Raw genomic sequence first — 14,161 nt, 5'->3', positions numbered from 1 at the left:
AATGTTTTGAAACCCTTAGGCTGGAGGACATATCCACAGTAACTTGTAATCTTGCTTATAATCTTGCTCTTAATTATGTCTGTGAGGCTTTATCTTAATACATCTCAAACCCTTTTCTCCTACTGTATAGTTCCATTAACTTATCAAGTATTCTTTTTTTTTTTGAGCCATGTGTTTTCAAATTTATCAAGTATTTTTTAATGCTTCCATGCCTTTTTTTGTGTCGTTGGCCCATATTTATAAAGAATATGTTATTCATGTGTCAAGACTTAATACTCTACTCCTCAATAAAACTCAACCTGATAATACAAAATAAAACTTAACATTTCTTCCCCCTTTGCAACTACCCATTTACCTTTCAGAGACTTTTTATCATTGCTTCTATAAAATTTGTTGCAGGTATTTATGTTTAAATATGTTTTCTGACCTGATTATACACTCCTTGAGAGCAGGATTAACCTTTTATTTTTCTTTGTATTCCCAGAAATTGGGACAGTTCCTGGAACACTGGCAGGAACTCCTATGCTCTTTGTATGAATTAAGAAATTAATACACTGGCAAGACCTTATACCATGATTCCTCATTTTCCCACAACATATAGTACTGAGAGAAGGGATCCTACATTGCATTTTCTCTTCAACTATTAATTGTGAACATGACCAGGTGTTAGATCCCCAACATATTGCATGCTATCCAGTTCTGGTCACTGTAGATTGAACACAGATGTGCTGTTTCAGGGGCCAGTGTCATTTGAGGATGTGACTGTGGGCTTCACTCAGGAGGAGTGGCAGCACCTGGACCCTGCTCAGAGGACCCTGGACAGGGACATGATGCTGGAGAACTATAGCCACCTCATCTCAGTGGGTAGGGATTGTATAATTTGTAACTCCAAACAATATTTGTTTCCTTTTTAGCTGCTGATATAGGTGGTTTCTTTGTAGAGATTAATAATTTATAGATTTGAAATTCAGGAGTCAAAGGTGATCCCTTTCGGGCACTACAAAGAACACTTGTGTTCTCTTCCCCAGTGAAATGTTCCAGTGGATTTATTTTCGTGCAGGCTAACTTTGTCCTCCTTTAAAGGTCCTGAACCTCAGGCCACCTGGTCCAAGTCCTGTGTCATTTTCCATTCACAAGGTATTGTGTTACCAAACCAGAGGTGATTTTCAAATTGGATCAAGGAGAAGAGCCGTGGATGTTAGAGGAAGAGTCCCAAAGTCAGAGCCACCCAGGTGAGTTAGCATAGACGTTACTGTAACCTGGGAGAAACTGGATCCCAGGGAGTTAGTTCAGATGTTGGCATGTTTGAGATTTTTTAGGAAATTTTTTTTAGAGTTAATAGAACTTTGGAAATGACCAAGAATAATTGGCCTTCGTGCCTCAGATGCATATATCACCCTGGCGGATAAGAGCTAAATGGTTTCTTTTTGGGTTTTCTTCCAAAAATCCAATCCTTGCCTCTCTCATTTTAAATATTTGTTGTTCTTTCTACATCAATTTCATTTGTCGTCTTTTAATCATATATTATGTATTAATTCACTAAGTATTAATTTGACATCTACCATATGCCAGGTTTGTCTGTGTGCTGGGGTTGCAACTGCTAACAATATAATGACTGCATTTTAGTGGCAAAAGAGAATGAAATGTGGTGCTCTTTATGAAAGTGATCAGGAAAGAGCCTCTTTAAGATCAATATTATAATTAACAGAGATCTGAATGGAGGGGGCCAGTGGATTTTGAATATTCCAGCCAGATGGTATACCCTGTGCCATGAACTTGAGGCCGGAGTGTTTAGTGTCTGCAGAACAGGATAGCATTTGCCAGGATGAATAGAGATCAGAGAGTTAGAGATGATATCAGAGAGGTAGTTGGTGCCAGTATTTGGCTTTACTGGGTATCGAAAGCTCCTTAATTCTTTTTTTTTAAAGATTTATTTATTATTTATTTAATTATTATTATTTTGCTGCATCAGATCTTATTTGTGGCACGCAGGATCTTCATTGAGGCATGTGGGATCTTTCATTGTGGTGTGTGGGCTCTTTCATTGTGGTGTGTGGGCTCTTTGTTGTTGTGCACAGGCCTCTCTCTAGTTGTGGCGGTGGGTTTTCTCTTCTCTAGTTGTGGCTTGCACGCTCCAGGACGCATGGCCTCTGTAGTTGTGGTGCGCAGGTTCCAGAGTGCATGGGCTCTGTAGTTTGCAGCACGCAGGCTCTAGTTGAGGTGCATGAGCTCAGTAGTTGTGGTACGCGGGCACACTGTGGCATGTTGCCCCACGGCATGTGGGATCTTAGTTCCCTGACCAGGGATTGAACCGGCATCCCCTGCATTGGAAGGTGGATTCTTTACCACTGGACCACCAGGGAAGTCCCGAAAGCTCCTTAATTCTAATTGAGATGGAGTCATTGGAAGGTTTTGAGCAAAGGAGCACATGTGCTGATTTGCTTCATGTATACCCCTGGCTGCTCTACAGTGGAAATGTTGACAGAGGGGGTGGGGAGGAGGGATGAGTAAAGTCAAGGAGAGCAGTTAGCAGTTCTCCATGTGAGGGATTGTGGTGCCTGAATACCGGCTTGGAAATAGAAAGTAAAGTGACATGATTGGATTCTTGATGTATTTTGAAGTTGTAGCCAAAACAGGATATGTTGTTAGATTGGATTATGGGTATGAGAAAAAGAATAATCAAGAGAAAAACTGAAAGGTTTTTTTTCCTGAGGCACTAGATGTCTGGTAGTACCTTTAACTCAGACAGGGGAACTTGAAGAGAAGCAGTTCTGGGAGGAAACAAGTAAAGATATGAGTATGTTTATACAAATATTATCTGTATAAATTACAGATGATCCCCAAATTACAGTGATTCAACTCATGATTTTTTGACTTCATTGGTTCAAAAGCAATACCCATTCACTGGAAATTGTACTTTGAATTTTGATCTTTTCCCTGGGCCAGCGATATGTGGTGGTAAGATACTCTCTTGTGATGCTGGGTAGCAGCAGTGAGCCGTAGCTTCCAGTCAGCCACATGACCACGAGGATAAACAACCTTACAACCATCCTGTACCCATACAACTGTTAGTACAGTATTCAGTGAACTGCATGAGATATTCAACGCTATTATAAAATAGGCTTTGCATTAGATGATTTTGCCCAACTCTAGGCTAATGTAAATGTTCTGGGCACGTTTAACGTAGGCTAGTCTAAGCTATGATGTTCAGTAGATTATGCATTTTTGACTTTTGATATTGCCAAGTTACAATAGGTTTATGGGGACATAACCTCATTGTAAGGCAAGGAAGATCTGTAGTAGCAATGTTCTGTTGAGTATAAAAACAACAAAAATAAAATATTGAAAAACAGTAGCATGTAAATTATCAGTTGACCAGACTGGTGTTCTAAAATCCTTTTATTTTTTAGAAGTGTTGTTGAGTTAAATATGAATGGTAAAATTTAATGAGTAAATGCTAGCAGAAAGTAATGTATAACTTCTAAACTTTTGAAGGTAAGAAAATAGAAAAGAAAAAAAATATATATATTAGATCAGACCAAAAAAGAACAATGAGAGGGGAAAAGCAAATAAAAATTAGAATAAGTGGAAACTGTAAGTGAAATGAAGGAAACCAACCTAGATATTTTAGTAATTACAATACATTCAAAAGGACTAAACCCTCTTGTTAAAAGATAGATATTGTCAATCTGGATTTTTTACAAATATAGGTATATGGTGTTTGAAAAGTACATATGAAATATAAAAAGAAATAATGGACTGTATTCCATTATTGGAATGTAGAAAGGAATAGTGATATACTTCAAATATTAAACAAAATAGAATACTAACCCTTGGTATACCATCAGGGATCCAGTGTACCCAATTTTTGTTTTTGAATTTCTTTTTGAAGCAGTTCTAATTATTTGCAAGGGTTGTTGTTTTATGACTTTCATAATTTCTTATAAATTAAAATAAAATTTTAACTTGAGTGAACAAAGAGAAAATTTACTTATATTTTTAAATGGAATAAAACTCATTTTATCTTGCAGTTTCCACATGGGTGACTTGGTCCCATTTATAAATCTAAGAAATAAGGGATTCTTGTGATCTTATTTTAAAGTATTTTGAAATGTTTTGCTACTTCATCCCCCTGGCAATTATTCCAGCATTACTCATCAGTTATGTTCAATAGTGCTAAAATACACTAAAATATAAGAAAATGAATGATGGAATTTCTTGGAAGGATAATGCAATAGTGAAGTAAATCCTCACCATTATATCATCCTTCAGTTTTCTTATTCAGTTCTATGAAGTATTGCTTCAGCTGTAATGAAGGGATGAAAGCAATCTGGAGACCTTACTTCTTGTTTCTTTTTAAATTTTTATTTATTTATTTTTTGGCTGCGTTGGGTCTTTGTTGCTACATGTGGGCTTTCTCTAGTCGCAGCTAGCAGGTGCACGGGCTTCTCTTGTTGCAGAGCACGGGCTCTAGGCATGCAGACTTCAGTAGTTGTGGCTTGTGGGCTCAGTAGTTGTGGCGCATGGGCTCAGTTGCTCCATGGCACGTGGGATCTTCCCAGACCAGGGATCGAACCCATGTCCCCTGCATTGACAGATGGATTCTTAACTGCAGCACCGCCAGGGGAGTCCCCCTTATTTGTTCTTTCTTTCTTTCTTTAGATTTCATTGAATATAGTTGAGAATTTAGAATTTTTATTTTCTGCCTTTAGTTGCAAAGGGCAGAAAATTGACATAAGAATACTTTCCACAATTATTAGCCAAATCAGAAGATCAGTGTAAAGAGATAGGGAAAAGTACTCTAGACTCTAATAACAGTGGATAATTGATTGTATAAGTGAAATTCAGACTGTAAGGTTTTTTTAAAATAAATTTTATTTATTTATTTAATTTATTTTTGGCTGCATTGGGTCTTCGTTGCTGCACGCGGGCTTTCTCTAGGTGTGGAGAGTGGGGGCTACTCTTCGTTGTGGTACACGGCCTTCTCATTGCGGTGGCTTCTTTTGTTGTGGAGCACAGGCTCTAGGCACATGGGCTTCAGTAGTTGCGGCACACAGGCTTCAGTAGTTGTGGCTTGCAGGCTCTAGAGCGTAGGCTCAGTAGTTGTGGTGCACAGGCTTAGTTGCTCCGCAGCATGTGGGATCTTCCTGGACCAGGGCTCAAACCTGTGTCCCCTGCATTGGCAGGCAGATTCTTAGCCACTGCACCACCAGGGAAGTCCCCAGACTGTAAGTTTTAGATGATATGCTAGATGAATAAAGATGTGCCTCTGATCCTGTTGTAAGAATAGCCTGAATGTATACTTCATTTAGGCACTACTATTCATTGTGAATCCCCATGAGAATGCAAATATAGCCTAGGCAATAGTTTTCCTTTTAACTCTAATGAAAATGAGTACTTTCTGAAATTTTAATTTGGTGGTGTTATGTGGAATAGAAAAGAGGAGGATGAGGTTATAATCATGTACATTAGTGAGGCTCTTGCTTTGATAATGACTAGGCCCTGATTTAATTGTTCCGAGTCTAATTGTTCCTTGATATCTCCCCTTACCATCATTGTCTATTAATTTTCCTTGTGATTCTACTTAATATTTGTTGAGTTGTTGGGCTGATTCTATTACCTGTGAAGTTCCCTACCCCAAGATTAAGCAGTCATTCAAACATTTTAAATTTATTGCTTGTGTTTATTTCAAATTCTCTATTTTTGAATGTCACAGTTAAAACAAATTGAGGTATAATTGGCATACAACATTTTAGTGTCAAGTGTACAATGTAATGATTTGATATTTGTATATATTGCAAAATGATCACCACAATAAACGTTTTTGAAGTGTCAAATTATTGCATTTTGTTGCCAGATTCCCCATTTTTCACTACTGCAAGTTATTTATTTATTTTTCAAACCTAGAGGAGCAAGGCAGTATGCTCTTGAGATTACTTTCATCGCAAATGACTGGGCTAGAATAAGACATATGAATATGTCTTCTCTTCATAAGAAATATATTAACATGTATAAACTATGGCAAATTATTTTCATTTCTATACTTCTGCATAGTTGACCTGATGGAGAAGAGCCAGGAAAAGGAAGACCAGCATTGGTGGAAAGTTGATTTTGTCAACAACAGAACACTGACTAAAGAGAGAAATAGTGTATTAGGAAAAGCATTTTCTCTGTGTACAAACTCTATTTTATCAAGAAAAATACCTGGTAAATATGACTCATAGGGAATGAATTTGGATTCTCTTTCAGAATTAATCATTAGTAATAGACATTCCTTTGTAAGGCAGCCTTATGAGTTTAATACACATGGGAAATTACTCCTCTGTACAAAGCACAGGTCATTCTAGAGAGAAATCTTTAGAATATGATAGAACTGGAAAAGCCATTAGTCAAAATAAGGACAAATTTCAGCATCAAGATACTCAAACTCTGAAGCTTTCTTCTGAATATAGTGAATGTGGGAAAGCCTTCAATGAGGGGGCAACTTTCATTACCTATAAGGGAGCAAGCTCATGGGAGAAGCCCTATGGAGGTAATGAACATGTCAAAGCCTTTTCTGATAGACCAACATTCACTGTTCATCAGGGAACTCATACAAGGGAGAATCACTATGAATTGAATGATTGTGGGAGGTGGTCTGTTGGTGAGAAGTCAACTTTAAATAAGCACTATGGAGTTATCATGGGGAAGAGATACTGTGAGTGTATTGAAAGTGAATAGTTTCAGAAAGAAGTCACTCCTTCAGCGAATTTATAAAGGAGAGAAAACCTTTAACTGTTATGAAGATTGGGAAGTATTCTGCAAGAACCCAAATTTCTTGCAGCATCAAGAAACACATATAGGGAAAGAAGTCTATAAAATTAATCAGTGTGCTACTGCATTTTACAAGAAGCCAAAGCTTCCTACATATCAGAAAACAGATGTAAGAGAAAAACTCTATGAATGTAGTGAATGTGGGAAAACCTTCAGCCATAAGTCATCTCTCATCCTACATCAGAGGATACACAGAGGGGAGAAATGCTATGAATGCACCAAATGTGGGAAAACCTTTGGGTATAGGTCAGGCCTCGCAGTACATCAGAGAACACACACAGGGGAGAAACCCTATGAATGTAATGAATGTGGAAAAAATTTCTGTGAGAAGTCAAATCTCCATGTACATCAGCGAACACACAGAGGGGAGAAACCCTATGAGTGTAATGAATGTCAGAAAGCCTTCAGTGATAGGTCAGCTCTCACAGTACCTAAGGGAATACATACCGGGGAGAAACTCTATGAATGTAAGGAATTTCTCCCAGAAGCCAAACTTCATTAATCATCAGAGGACTCACACAGGAGAGAAACCCTATGGATGTCACAAATGTGGAAAATTCTTCTCTGTGAAGTCGAAACTGAGGGAACATCAGAGAACACACACAGGAGAGAAGCCTTATAAATGTAATGAGTGTGGGAAAACTTTCTACCATAAGTCATCCCTCACAGTACATCAGAGAACCCACACAGGGCAGAAACCCTATGAATGTAACCAATGTGGGAAAACCTTCTACCAGAGTCATTCCTCACAACACATCAGAGAACACACTACAGAGAAACAGTACAGGTGTAATGGAACATTTCACCAGCATCTCGATTTCAGTAAACAGCAGAGAGCACTAAGAAGAAACCCCTGTCAACATCCTGAAACCTTCACCCTCTTGTTGGACTCATTGCATAGCAGAAACAACCTGGGACTGAGGTGGGGGACCCAGTATATATGAGAAATCTTTTGCCTAGAAGTGACATTTCATTGAGTAACAAATAATATTTGATAACTTTATTAATATTTTGAAGATGTTACAGTGTCAAAAGAAGTTTAAAAAGGAGGCCTTTTGCAGAATATAAGTATGCTATGTAGAGAAACTTTTCATGATAGGTTTGCTTATTGGAATGCAGCATTGTAGTAGGAAGTATATGTATATTTGCTTAATAACTCATAAAGTTTTTATTTCATAATTTTAATATGAATATGAAGTGTATAAGTTGTCCCATACTTAATACCTATGTAATTTTTGGTTTTAATTGAAATTTTTATTGAGATAATTATAGATTGTAAGATGCAGTTGTAAGAAGTAATACAGAGAGACCTCATGTACCCTCTACCCAGTTTCCCCCAATGGTAACATCTTGTAAAAATATAGTACAAATATCAGCCAGGATAATTACATTATTGATAAAATCCACCAATTAGTTCAGAATTTCTCAATTTTATTTGTACTCATTTATGTGTAGGTATATTTAGTTCTGTGCAGTTTTATCACGTGTAGGTTTATGTATCCACCATTGGCTGTGGCATCTGTTGACTGTGTTATCTATGACCACAGATATTTCATGATATTCAGGGGTTATTAGTTTCTCCGGTATTATAATTATGTTTTTCAAAAGAGTCTCTCTATATTTTAGAGATAGAAAAATAACATATGCTGCAGCATTCAGATAATTGAAATACAGGCAACAATACCATGAGCTTGGAGATATATATGTATTTAATTGGATCATCTGTTCTTTCATTTCCAGGATTTGTTTATATAACTTGTATATTTATTTGTTGACTACATTAGGTTACAAATACTTTCTCCTAGACTGTGGCTTATCTTTTAATTTTATTTATGCTATATTATACTGTATAGAAGTTTTAAGTTTTGATGCAAATATAACAATCTTTTCTTAGGTCTTTTTGCTCTTTGTTTAAGAAATTCTTTTCTAGACTGAGGTTGCAAAGATATTCTTCCAAAAGACTGAAGTTTTGCTTTTCATGTTTATATTTTTAAATCTGTCTGGATTTTTTTTTTTTTTTTTTGGCGGTACGCGGGCCTCTCACTGTTGTGGCCTCTCCCGTTGCAGAGCACAGGCTCCGGACGCGCAGATTCATCGGCCATGGCTCACGGGCCCAGCCGCTCCGCGGCATGTGGGATCTTCCTGAATCGGGGCACGAACCCATGTCCCCTGCATCGGCAGGTGGACTCTCAACCACTGCGTCACCAGGGAAACCCTGGAATTTTTTTTTTAATGGTATAAATTAGTGATCTACTTTCATTTTTTTTTTGCAAATGGAAAAGTCAGTTGTCTCAGGGCCACTTTTGAAGGTCTGTATATTCGTTTTCCAGGGCTGCAGTAACAAAGTACCACGAACTGGGTGGGTTAAAATAATAGGAATTATTCTTCCAGTTCTGGTGATTAGAAGTCCGAAATCAAGATGTCAGCAGGGCCATGCAGTCTCTGAAGGCTCACGGGGAGAATCTCTTCCATGCCTTTCTCTCAGCTTCTGGTGGTGGCTCTCCATCCTTGGTGTTCCTTGGCTTACAGCTGCATAACTCCAATCTCTGTCTCCACTGACTCATGCATTCTCCCTTCCTGTGTCTAGGTCTCTGTGCTCCTTTTGGAGCCAGCAAGGCCATGGCCCTGTCTGCTTGCCCAGAACCTCAGGCACAGCCTAGTTGCCTCAAACCTAGCTCCTGCCGGTGCGCAGCACGCACTGGTGGAACTGAGCAGAACCCTGCACCCACCCCTATCCCCCTGCCAAGGACAAAGGCCCCTCCATATCCCCTGCCTCTTATTTACAAAAAGGTACTAGATCTATGGCTAGCACAATTTCAAGAACTTGGCCTTAAGAGAACGGGATTAACACTGTTGCTCATAATAATCTGTATCTTTGTGGGCATCAAAATAATTGTAGCTTGTTCTGCCCGTATATGTAAATGGTCAACTACAATTGTCAGTAAAGACATACTACAGACCCATGTCGACATCTTCCACTCTAAGAATATGGTGCCCTATGTCAGCATGAAGTTACAGAAGACAGACCTTCAACCATAATCCAATAAAAATGGAATGATGTTCTGACAAGTGGGGGTTTGTAAGCAGCTTTTGGCAGGAAAAAGCTCTTTGCCAGAAAGAGCTCTCTGCCGGAGGCCGCTTTTGTCTTGTCACTAACCTTAAACCAGGTGCCCCCATGCTCTACTCATCTCTGGCCCTATTGATCACATAATACCTTGCCTAATCTGTTGGTTCTTTCCATAGATCAAAGAAGTAGAAATGAATAAGTAATTAACACATGACCTGATCTCTTCCCTAGCTTCCCCTTCAGTAATCTTGCGAACGAACTGTGTGAACAAGACAGTATTGAAAGAAAGATCATAAGAAGTCAACAAGCCTGCATGACAAGCCTGCATGCAGTGGGGGATGGCGATGCCTCTGACCTCCTATCTCAAGGATTAACTGAGATTACTTACCTTTTCCCTTTAAGAACTTCTCATGGCTGAGCAGAATCTTGGGAGGTGGTTTTTGGGGAGTCCACCATCTCCCCAGCATTCTGATTAAAAGCAACTTTCCTTTCTACCAACATTTGTCTCTCTTGAGTATTGATTTCTGAGCAGCAAACATCCAGACCTGATTTGGTAACACTGGGACGGCAGCACAAGGTGTGCAGAGGGTGGGGGTCTTTTCTTTTTATTGCCTTGTTGCACAGGCTAAACATCTGGGACAACGTTGACTACAAGTGGTGAGTAGACATCTTTGTCTTGTTCCCAGTCTTAGGAGGAAACTGCTCTTTATTTCACCATAAAATATGATGTCAGATATATGTTCTTCCATAAATGCCCTTTATTAGATTGAGGGTGATTCCTTTAATTCCTAATTAATTGACAGTTTTAAATCATGAATGTGTTGAATTTTTTCAAATGCTTTTTCTACATTATAAAGATACGGTTTTTCTTTTTTAGTATGTTAATATAATGAAATACATTGATTTTGAATGCTAAGGCAACCTTGCATTTCTAGGATAAATCCTATTTGGGCACGATGCATTACCATCTTTTATAGCTTAGAAGTTTCAATTTGCTATTTTTTAAAAGAATTTTTGCATCTATGTTCATGAGAGTAATTGATCTATGATTTTCTTTTCTTGTGATGTCTTTGTCTGGCTTTGGTATGTGGGTAATGTTGACTCGTAAAATAAGTTGGAAAATGTTTATTCCTAGAAGAGTTGGTGTACAGTTGTTACTAGGTCTTCCGTAAATGTTTGGTAGAATTCACTTGTGCCATCTGGCCTGTACTTGTTTTTGTGGGAAAGTGGTCAGCTACAAATCGTTTAAATAGGGCTATTCAGGTTTTCTCTTTCTTCTTGAGTGAACTTGGGTAGTTGTACCTTTCAAGGACTTTTTCTATTTCAACTAAGTTGCTGAATTTATTGACATAATTATTAATAAAATTCCATGCTGCTTTAGCTGCATCCCACAAAGTTTTATATATTCATTCAGTTCAAAATATTTTCAGATTTTCACTGTTACCTCCTCTTTACCCCATGGCACATTTAGGAGCCATTAATTTCCAAATGTTTGGTGACTCTCCAGGTATCTTTCTGTTAGCAATTTCTAATTTAATTCTGTTCTGGTGCTAGAATATACCTTGTATGATTTCCATTCTTTTAAATCGTTTGAAACTTGTTTTATAGCCCGTATTATGTGCACTTGAAAAGAATGTGTATTATTGGAGTATTGTTGGAGTATTCTATAAATGTTGAGTTAGTTGATAGTCATTTTCTGTCCATTTGTGCTATCAATTACCTGAGAGTGTTGAAATATCTATAATTGATAAACTGCCTACACCTATTTCATGTTTTTATTTCATGAATTTTGAAGCCCTGTTATAAATGTATTGGAGCTAGAAGATAACTGCTTTGCTGTTGGATTCACAAAAGTCAAAATACAGGTCTCTAGGGGCCATTCAACAGGGCCATTTCTACAGAGAAGAAATTTCCCATCTCTTGCTGGAGGGTAAGTCCCTGGTTGACAATGCACAGGGGTTGCGGAGGAGGGCAAGTGTGTATGGAATGAGGGGAATGTCCCGTATACGACTGGCCACTAATTTCACTGCTTTCCCTTCATGTCTCACTGCTGTCCTCCACAGTATTAAGCATTTCTGAGTCTGGAGCCAAGCTGGTTCCTTCTTGTCCTTAATGCAGGTAGTATAAATGGTCTCTGCTTCTGCTCTGATACAGTAGCTGTCCTCCTTCCATATTTCAAATTTTTATTGAGACCTCCTATTTACTGGTGGTTTTTCATTTGTTCTCTTTATTGCTGTGGTATTATAAATGTAAAAACTTTCTAGGATTTTAATGCTCTCCAGAGAGATGTTTAACAAAAGCACACTTTCTAGTCCTTTCCCCTTAAGCATTTTGCTTAGCTGACTAAACCCTGAATGATTTTCGTAGCCCCTGCCGATCAGTTGCCACACACTCCCTGTCTTAGCTTTTCCCAGCTCTACCTCTTGAATCTACTTGTTGGTATCACCTGCTCTCAGGTACCAACTCAATGTCAGTTTTACTCTCGCAACTACTTCGGGCATGTTGCTTTGGACTTTTCCTGGTCCTCATTACCTATGGTTCAGCCTTGCCCTCCATGCTGTTATGTGCCTTTCTTTTCAATGAAAGTACAGTGAGAAAGGTCATGGAGCTGCAAAAGTGAACGTCCATATTTTATCCCCTAACTCTGGCTATCATGGTGGGGGATGAGACAGGAAGAATTTAAAAGGTTATAATTTAGAAGTGTGACTACAAGTAGTGATCACATATTCACCAGTATTTTGACCTTAAGATCTTAAATGATCCACACAGAAAGTAAATAGCACCTACCGAATAGGTAAGAATTTTTATTTTTTCATGTTTTTTTGCGGTACGCGGGCCTCTCACTGTTGTGGCCTCTCCCGTTGCATAGCACAGGCTCTGGACGCGCAGGCTCAGCGGCCATGGCTCACACGGGCCCAGCCGCTCCACGGCACGTGGGATCCTCCCGGACTGGGGCACGAACCCATGTCCCCTGCATTGGCCCGCGGACTCTCAACCACTGCGCCACCAGGGAAGCCCGGTAAGAATTTTAAGAATTGTAAAATCTTGTCTCAAGTACTCAACAAGTAATCTGTAACCTAGATTCTTTGCTAAGTTAGTGTTAGAATTATCAATTGAATACAATTACTGAATTTCCAAAGCTCTTTGTTCAAGTCAAGTACTGGTAAAGGATCAATCCTAGGGCAACCCTTGAATTCTGAAAAGGAACCATTTTGCAACATATCCTTTTTTATTCATGTTCACATCTCTGAAACTGGGGTGTGTGTGTCTTAAAAATTAACAAACTGTTTTCTCTTCGTCAATCCATTGGCATCTTTAAGATCTGATGAAATGTGACACATCCCCTGTTGTTCTTCCTGCATTTTCATGCAAAAGTCTCTTTTTCTAACTAATTTTTTCCCCCAGACTGCCTTACTACAATCAGTGAAATGCTTCCCAAGGACTCTGATCACACTTCAGTTGTATTAAGGAAGGTAATGCTTAAAAGAGAACAGTAAAAGCTAACCATAATTGAAAACATTGATAACTTAAGGTACGTATAAAAGGAGACTTGGAAAAACAGGCTAATTTATACGCGTTTGAAACTTGGACTTCAAATCTACCCTCTGGTCTCAGTGCACATGGATTCTTGTGATCTTATTTGACTCCAAGTCCCAGATAGATTATATACATCAGCCAATTAGAAGACATATATGATAAACGAGTCAAATCCAGAACAGATGCTCAGATATAATCTTATGAAGGCAGGAGAAACTGGGAGGCATTCATCATTCTAGAGGTCACTGAAGCAGAATCACATCACTTGTGATGCCATCTTACGGTATCCAAACAAGTGAGTGTATTATACAATGCTGAAGGGCAGATGCTGGGTCACCACCCTAACCATTCCATGTGGGCTGCTCTGAGTTGGAGTCAAATATTCTGGGACTATCTCTTGAAGGAAGGCAAGTCTCAATCTGTGGCCCTCCTCCATTCCTTCTTTGAGATTAACTACATTTCCCCTAACATGTCACTTCCCTGTTATCTATGTCCAGTTAACTGCTTCAGGTTACCTTTGATGAGGATAAACCAGTTACAACCCCACCTTCTCAAGGTAATAAATATTGCATCCATATCCCCCCCACCATTCTTCATGTATGGATATTAGTCATTGGTGGATAACTGAAATATAGGTGACTGGGCAGCCTCCTGAGCACTGCTTGGGGAATCATCAGTCATTGTTTAGAAAATCAGGGCTGCAATTAGGAGTCCATTGTATAGTAACTTCCACTCTAGTTATGT

General features: G+C 38.7%; 2 protein-coding genes across 2 annotated transcripts in view; both read left to right on the top strand.

The window, feature by feature from the left end:
• Positions 1–749: 749 nt before the first annotated feature.
• LOC116741300 (putative zinc finger protein 487) lies at positions 750–6,614 on the top strand. The gene is given in 4 exon segments (XM_032607588.1): positions 750–882; positions 6,055–6,337; positions 6,339–6,532; positions 6,586–6,614. Coding segments are annotated over 4 exon segments (561 nt in total). The 5' UTR covers positions 750–827.
• A 42-nt stretch (positions 6,615–6,656) lies between these two features.
• The window catches only part of ZNF485 (zinc finger protein 485), a 56,052-nt gene continuing 48,547 nt past the window's right edge, over positions 6,657–14,161 (top strand). The window contains 2 exon segments of the mRNA XM_032607587.1: positions 6,657–7,287; positions 7,289–7,755. Coding sequence (XP_032463478.1) covers positions 6,671–7,287; positions 7,289–7,755 — 1,084 coding nt within the window. The 5' untranslated portion in view covers positions 6,657–6,670.

This window comes from Phocoena sinus, chromosome 16 (assembly GCF_008692025.1).
Source record: "Phocoena sinus isolate mPhoSin1 chromosome 16, mPhoSin1.pri, whole genome shotgun sequence".
NCBI lineage: Eukaryota > Metazoa > Chordata > Mammalia > Artiodactyla > Phocoenidae > Phocoena > Phocoena sinus.
The sequence above is the reverse complement of the archived record's forward strand: the minus strand, read 5'-3'. Positions and strand labels throughout refer to the sequence as shown.